The sequence below is a fragment of the Notolepis coatsorum genome, assembly GCF_963971535.1.
Source record: "Notolepis coatsorum genome assembly, chromosome: 6".
Lineage (NCBI taxonomy): Eukaryota > Metazoa > Chordata > Actinopteri > Aulopiformes > Paralepididae > Notolepis > Notolepis coatsorum.
In genome coordinates this window covers 90,462,727-90,470,589 of record NC_140170.1, presented here as the reverse complement: position 1 = coordinate 90,470,589, position 7,863 = coordinate 90,462,727, and the positions used below count along the sequence as shown (strand labels likewise).

The following is a 7,863-nucleotide window of genomic DNA, read 5'->3' as shown; positions in this document are numbered from 1 at the left end:
ATGGCTGGCTTGAAGTTCATCTTGGGTCTACTGGCCCTGGTTGTTGTCTCTGCTTGGGCAAACGAAGAGGTGAGAAAAGTGATCTTTCCAAAATATCATCTGATATTTTTGTTAGTTTTGACAGTATTTGATGTGTTATTTTAGTTTTCCAATAGAAATTACAATGTGATATGACTCTTGTAATAGTATAATAATAATAGTCATTCAAAATGTTCTGTTTTCTTTTACTTTTTCAATACTGCTGCAAGGAACAAAGAATATTAGTAATGTATTTTCTTTAAAATTGTCTTTATTTTATATATATTGTGGATGATGTAATGTAAAAATCCATGCTATATTGATCCACGAAGGTACAGTATACCTTCAAATCCGGTATAGCCAACCTCCCACGCCTACTTACTTACCTGTGTGGGTTTGTTTATGTAGTGAATATTCTATGTACATTTATGTCTTTAGTTTTTAGCAGAACTAACCTTTCATTGTTTCATTTATCCTGCCTCCATTTTGCTGCATGACGCCTGAACAACACTGTGAGTAAAACTAATTTCATCACACATTATCTGAATGTCTACGACTCTACATCATTTCCTCACTGCTTGACTCATATCAACTCATATCAACTCCACTATGTGCAGTACTACTTTGTCACAGACTTTGCCAAAGCATGAATGAAGAGGTGTTATTATTATCATCATAATTCCTCACTAATAAATCATTGGATTCCCTCACTATAGATCATACAGGAGGAGCAAGGTGTCTCTGAGCTGCTGTTGAAGGCCAACAAGGATGTTGGTAAGATACCTTTGTTGTGTTGTTTAATATGTGGGGAAACAGTGCACACATTTTCCGATGCATTTGAGACAACAGCTGATGTTATTTGATATTGACCTTCTCGCTTATAAATGTAATGATCATTCATTCATTAATTCTCATCCTGTCACCAGTGCGTACTGAGGATGAGCCCTACATCGTGGATGACATCGCTTATCTCAACGAGAAGGAGAGGAACGCTGACCCCTGCACCTCCCGCGGCTGCATGTGGGGAAAGGCTTCTGACGGCAAAGTATACGTGCCCTACGTCATCGCTAACCAATACTGTGAGTGTCTTTATTAGCATTTCTATTTGGTGCAACTGATTGTAAAATCTTACATTCCTGCATTCACATAGTGGACTACGTGAGCATGAAGTTACTTGATGCTGTGAGAAGGAATACACAGACAATAATGACAATAATAATAATAATAATTGTAACTGAGGGGTACAATTCCCTGACTGTATTACTAGATATGATACTTACTACCACTACCTTTGTACTTAATATTCGGCCACCCAGTACTCGGCATAAATATATTATGATGAACACTGTCACGTAGATGAAACGGATCCAACACAAATGTACGAATTAGAAATAGGTCTTTATTTCTACACAGCGATGGTGTGTAGAGCAAGCACTTAATCAAATCAATCACATTTATGAATGGGAATTAGTATGCACTTTTATGGCAAGAGTATTCGTCGGTATATCAATAGAGAATGTCCAATCTCTGAAGGCGCAGGTGGTACATATACGACCTGGAATAGTTTAAGGAATAACAGCAATGATACTTTAATGATTATATACTGGATACACTAGGGGGGGTTAATCCGGTCGCTTGTAAGCCGACAGGAGTAGGAAGGGGGGGGGGTAGAATCCGGCTGCCTCATCCGGCCAAGGGTATCCCAGGTGAACCCACTGTAGTGCCGTTCAATGCGCCGGCGATCCTTGGACCACAGATGAAAGCAGATGGACTCTTTGTGGGCCGGCGTCCTCCGGTCCACGGAGGAGAGACGTGAAGCGACCTCGTCTTGCAGAGCGTCTCCTCACCTTGCGTCCTCTCCAGGGGGGGGGGTTCCAACACACGGCAGTGTCGGGGGTCTTTATCCATGGAATAATCAATGTATACAAAGCATAATCCGTGCCTGGGAAGGCGGGCTGTCGTCGGTAGAATAATCCGGTATACAGGTCCACTCGCTCGTCGGCTCTGGGGCTCCTCGGGTGCAGCTTCACGTGGGGTCAACCACCCTGGATAAGCAGCCAGTTCTCTGCCCGAAACGATGGGGTACTGACTACGGTAGTATTCTCACCGTACGAAGCACTATATATTAACAGACTATTATTAGCTTAATAGACGATATAGTGCCAACTCGACGATATAGTGCCAAATATGACTATTCAAATATTAATATACACGATGTCTCAATACCGATGGTAGGCGAACTTGGCCTTACTCCCACACGTGGCGTCGCGGGGAGGCTTTACGTCTGTGACTCTATTGGAGGGTAAGAAACTGGACTGAAAAGGAAGTCCTACTTTAGTAGCGCAGTATATATACGCACTATGAACAAATAGTCCCATTAGTGTATAAAGATGGCGCCGCTACGACCGGCTGCCTGTCTGTGCGCTCCGTCGAGACTGTGCATACTTTTGTTAATATTTATAGTTTTAAGAGTTTTGTCTGTACCAACAGTAGGTGCATTTAATGTGTATGACCGTCAGTCACTTATAGACATTGGATTACGGGAAACTTACCGACTGGATTACTCTCTGGATCAGCTCTCTGAACCGCAACAATGGCCCGTTGAGATCTTGAGGACATCAGGACCGGATCTCGCCCCCAGGGACAAAGGACCCAGACGGCGAGGAAAGAGAGCTGGAGTCCGTAACAGGCTGAGAACCAGGCGGCACAGGACACCACTACCCAGTATATTGCTAGCCAATGTACAATCAATAGACAATAAACTAGACGACATCCGAGCAAGGATTCAATTCCAGAGAGACGTTAGGGACTGTAACGTTCTCTGCTTCATCGAGACGTGGCTGGCGCCAGAAGTCCCAGACCACGCCATCCAACCGGCCGATCATTTCTTCATTCACCGCAAGGATAGAACAGCAGAATCCGGTAAACAACGTGGAGGAGGTATTGCCTTCATGTTGAACAAAAATTGGAGTGACCCAACTAACGTGAAGGAATTATCCAACCACTGCTCCCCAGAACTGGAATATATAACCATCAAGTGTCGTCCTTTCTTCCTCCCGAGGGAGTTAACGGCGATCGTCCTGGTCGGAGTGTATATTCCACCACAAGCCAGCAACAAGGTTGCGCTCTCCAGACTACACGACGAGGTAAATAGAATCCAAGAGGCGAATGTTAACGCCGCCATTTTAGTTCTGGGAGATTTCAATAGCGCCAATCTGAGAAAGGTATTGCCCGACTTCTATCAGCATGTGACTTGCAACACCAGAGGCGGTAACATCCTAGATCACTGTTACACGCAATTTAAAGGTGGCTACAAGGCTCATTCTGATAGTGGCTTCGGTAAGTCAGATCACGCATCAATTTTTCTTACACCGAAGTACAGACAGAGAATTAAAAGTACTCCCGTAGTCTCGCGAGAGGTGCAGAAATGGGATGTGACGTCAGAGGATACGATCCGGTAAGTGTTTCACAACACAGACTGGAATGTGTTCCGCGACACAGATAACATTAATGCCTACACGGAGACAGTGCTGGACTATGTTTGTACTAGGGTGAAAGAAACAATCCCCACTACCAAAATGAAAGTTTACCCAAATCAAAAACCCTGGGTAGACAAATCCGTCCGTGAAGCTCTGAGAGAGCGCACCAAAGCATACAACGACGGCCTAGAGGCAGGCAACATGAATGACCACAAGGTGGCGCGATACAACGTAAGGAGGACTGTGTCAGAGGCCAAACGACGCTACAGGGATAAAATTGAACTCCAGTTTGAACAAGCTGACTCTAGAGCTATGTGGCAGGGGCTCAAAACGATGACAGACTACAAAGGCGCCTCCCTCAAACTGAACAGTGACATCTCCTTAGCAAATGACCTCAATACCTTCTATGCGAGGTTTGATGCTGGTAATAACAACACCAGCTCACAAGCCTCGGCAATGGGGGGGGGGGGGTCGGCTGCTGATGGAGGCGCAGTGTTCAGGGTAACAGAGCATGAGGTGAGGCGGACCTTTAAAAAAGTGAATATCAGGAAGGCAGCAGGTCCAGACGGCATCCCCGGCCGCGTCCTAAAAGTCTGTGCCGACCAACTGGCCCCAGTATTCACTGACATATTTAACCTGTCCTTAGAACAGGCTGTCATCCCCACCTGCCTGAAGAAGTCCACTATTATCCCTGTACCCAAAAAATCCAAGCCTGCTTGCCTCAACGACTACCGCCCTGTAGCTCTCACCTCCATAGCCATGAAGTGCTTCGAGAAGCTAGTAAAGGGCTACATCTGCTCCTCCCTCCCCATCAACATGGACCCCCTGCAATTTGCATACCGCCCCAACAGGTCCACGGAGGATGCCATATCCCATGTGCTGCACACAGCAGCATCACACCTGGACAAGAGGCAGGGGAACTATGTGAGAATGCTATTCATCGACTACAGCTCGGCATTCAATACCATAGTCCCCTCCATACTCATAGCCAAGCTCAGGGACCTGGGCTTGGGCTATGACCTCTGCCAGTGGGTCTTGGACTTCCTGACTGGCAGACCCCAGGTGGTGAGAGCAGGCAACTGCACCTCCTCATCCATCACCCTCAACATAGGGGCCCCCCAGGGCTGTGTTCTGAGTCCCCTCCTCTACTCCCTGTACACACACGACTGTGTGGCTCAGCGGAGTAGCAATACAATCGTCAAATTTGCTTACGACACAGTGGTGGTGGGCCTGATCTCTGCCAACGACGAGAGGGCCTACCTGGAAGAGGTCAAGGTCCTGGCGGGATGGTGCCAGGAAAACAGCCTCTCCCTGAACGTCAGCAAAACAAAGGAGATGATTGTGGACTTCAGGAGGTCGGGGGTCAAGGACTACAGCCCCCTCAGCATCGACGGGGCACCGGTTGAGAGAGTCAACAGCTTTAAGTACCTCGGAGCCTACATATCCGAGGACTTGACATGGACCACACACATTAACAGTGTTGTGAAGAAGGCACGACAACGCCTCTACTTCCTCAGGCGCCTAAGGAAGTTCCAAGTCAGCCAGAAGATCCTTAAGAACTTCTACTCATGTACAATAGAGAGCATCTTGACCGGCAACATCACCTCCTGGTTTGGGAATAGCACTGCACAAGACCAAAGCAGACTACAAAGAGTGACACGTTCAGCCGAACGCACAATTGGAGGGGGGCTCCCCACCCTCCAGAACATTTACTACAAGCGTTGCAAGGGCAAGGCTAAGAGAATCATTAAAGACTCCAGTCACCCGAACAACTGCCTCTTTGAACTGCTGCGGTCAGGCAAGCGATACAGGAGTCTCAAGGCGAGCACAGAAAGACTCAGAAGAAGCTTCTATCCCAAGGCCATCAGGCTGCTAAACGAACAATGAATGAACACTACACAACAACAACCACCAAACGCACATAGCACACACATCCACACGCACACACTCACTTTAAACAAACACACTGTAGCACCCACTCCACACACTTATAGCACACACCCACTTTAAACAAACACACTGTAGCACCCACTCCCCACACTTTATATTTATGGATGAAGGATTGCACTACAACTCGTACACCTTACTGTAAATTGTACCTAAAATTGTACCTCATCCCATTTCTGCTTTGCACTAGATAGTACTGTACATTAGTACACTGCATAGTATTGTGTATTGTATATTATATGGTAACTCAGAACATTGTACATATGTCTATACCGAACACTGTGACCTCATTTTCTTCTTCTAAATTCATGCTATATTATGTTATTATGTTATTTGATACTATCTTGTCTAGCACAGTCTCTGGAGCGTAACAGTAAGAAGCATTTTGTATGAAAGTATTCTGTACTTCTGTATGACAACTATTAAAGAACTTGAACTTGAACTAGTGGTGCGGTAGCCAGATTCCTACGCGGAACTAGGACTTGTTCGTACATGTTGAGCGGTACGTTTGAACTGGGTCTGGGGGTATGGCAGCCTGGCACCAAGGTCTCGACCAATAGTAGAATGGAGACTATTATGGGATGTTCAGTAGGCTAGAATGGATATTCAATGCATATTGTACAAGGAATATACAAGGGATATCAGGGAATATTAGAGAATATACAAATACAATTAAATATATATATATAAATAAATATATATATTCGGTTTAATCTGGCCCTTCACAACAATAATAATAATAATAATAATAATAATAATAATAATAATAATAATAATAATAATAATAATAATAATAATAATAATAATAATAATAATAATAATAATAATAATAATAATAATAATAATAATAATAATAATAATAATAATAATAATAATAATAATAATAATAATAATAATAATAATAACTTTATTTGTATAGCACCTTTCATACAAGAATTGCAGCCCAAAGTGCTTCACAGCAGTGACGTATACACAAAATATAGGCATAAAATGAGCATAAAGTTCGCATAATTATAGACAGGCACAAAATGAGCAGAGAACTGACATTAAAACCTCTCTGAAAATGTGTAATAGAATTATATCATTAAAATATATGATAAATAACAACAACAAGGACAGAGTAGACTCTACTGTTAAATTATGTGCTTATTCCATGTAATTGTGTGTGGTTAAAGTCTCAATCCTCATTCCAAACGATCGAAAGTCTTACTGAATGCACCTAAAGCATACAGCCATAACAGTGTACAATCCATTTTACAGGCTTATAAGATGATATTTACCCCAATGAAACAAATTAGAGACAGCCCCACATATCACAGTTGCATTTTAGTTGATATATTGATATAATATGTTAGTAACCACATATCCACATATTAGAAGTCCTTGTCTCTGGTTCTCGATTCATAATTTGCTTACTTAAAGATGACTTTTCAGAATCATGAACACTTTATACACAGATATAGTAAATTCACATCAACTTGTCTTGGTGATATTGGTGCAGAAAAAGGCAACACCTTACGGCATCTCACAGTACATACAGACACACGTAATGGACCTTGACAGTATGGTCACAGGAAGGACCGTCCTGGCCACTAGGTAGATTACTGCATGTAGCCCTGATGGAAGGGTCAAATGTTTCTTTGCCTAGGGCCCCCAAAAGTCTAGGGACGGCTCTGGTCCCAGGTTCAGGAGGTCTTATCTCCGCATAAAGTGGCTTGTCAAAGTGTTAACCCCCTAACTGCTGAGCAGGTCGGCACCTTGCATGGTCACATCTGTCGTCGGTGTGTGAGTGAACGGGTGAATGTGAGGCACAAGTTGTAAAGTGCTTTGGATGAAAGCTGCTCTATAAATGCAGTCCATTTACCTTGTTTATCTTCCTTATGTGTTTCCAGCCTCCAAGGAGCTGGCCGTCATCGAGAAGGGCCTCCAGTCCTTCTCCAGCGTCTCCTGCATTCGCTTTTTCAAGCGCACCAACCAGAGAGACTACCTGAGCATCCAGTCCCTCGGCGGGTAAGGACCATTACTTTTAATACTAATAGATCATACAACCCTGATTGTGCCACACCTGCTGAGCACATTGTTACCTGATAAATGCCACAAACACTTACTAACAGGGCCGCCTGGGAGAAATGCGAGGCCCTGTGCAAGATTTAAACGCGAGCCCCCCCCTAAAAGGTAAAAAAAATAAAAATAAAAAATGTCATACAGTCAACATATTCTTAAATAATAGCGCTGCCCGAGGCTGGGCATGATACAGTCAACATATAGCAAGAGAGAGCGAGAGAGAGCTCCCGTTCTACAGTCAATATACAGTGTTATCGCTGCACAGACTCGGCAATGCCCCTGACCCTCCACCAGAGCAAGGCCAGAGAGAGAGAGAGAGAGAGAGAGAGAGAGAGAGAGAGAGAGAGAGAGAGAG

At 44.1% G+C, this 7,863-nt stretch overlaps 1 protein-coding gene across 1 annotated transcript in view; it reads left to right on the top strand.

Moving 5' to 3' along the window:
• Positions 1-7,863, top strand: part of LOC311230370 (high choriolytic enzyme 1-like) — a gene marked incomplete at both ends in the record, with an annotated part of 12,628 nt that continues 4,765 nt past the window's right edge. The window contains 4 exons of the mRNA XM_084316637.1: positions 1-60; positions 744-792; positions 945-1,097; positions 7,337-7,454. Coding sequence (XP_084172763.1) covers positions 1-60; positions 744-792; positions 945-1,097; positions 7,337-7,454 — 380 coding nt within the window. The remainder of the gene's footprint in view (positions 61-743; positions 793-944; positions 1,098-7,336; positions 7,455-7,863) is intronic.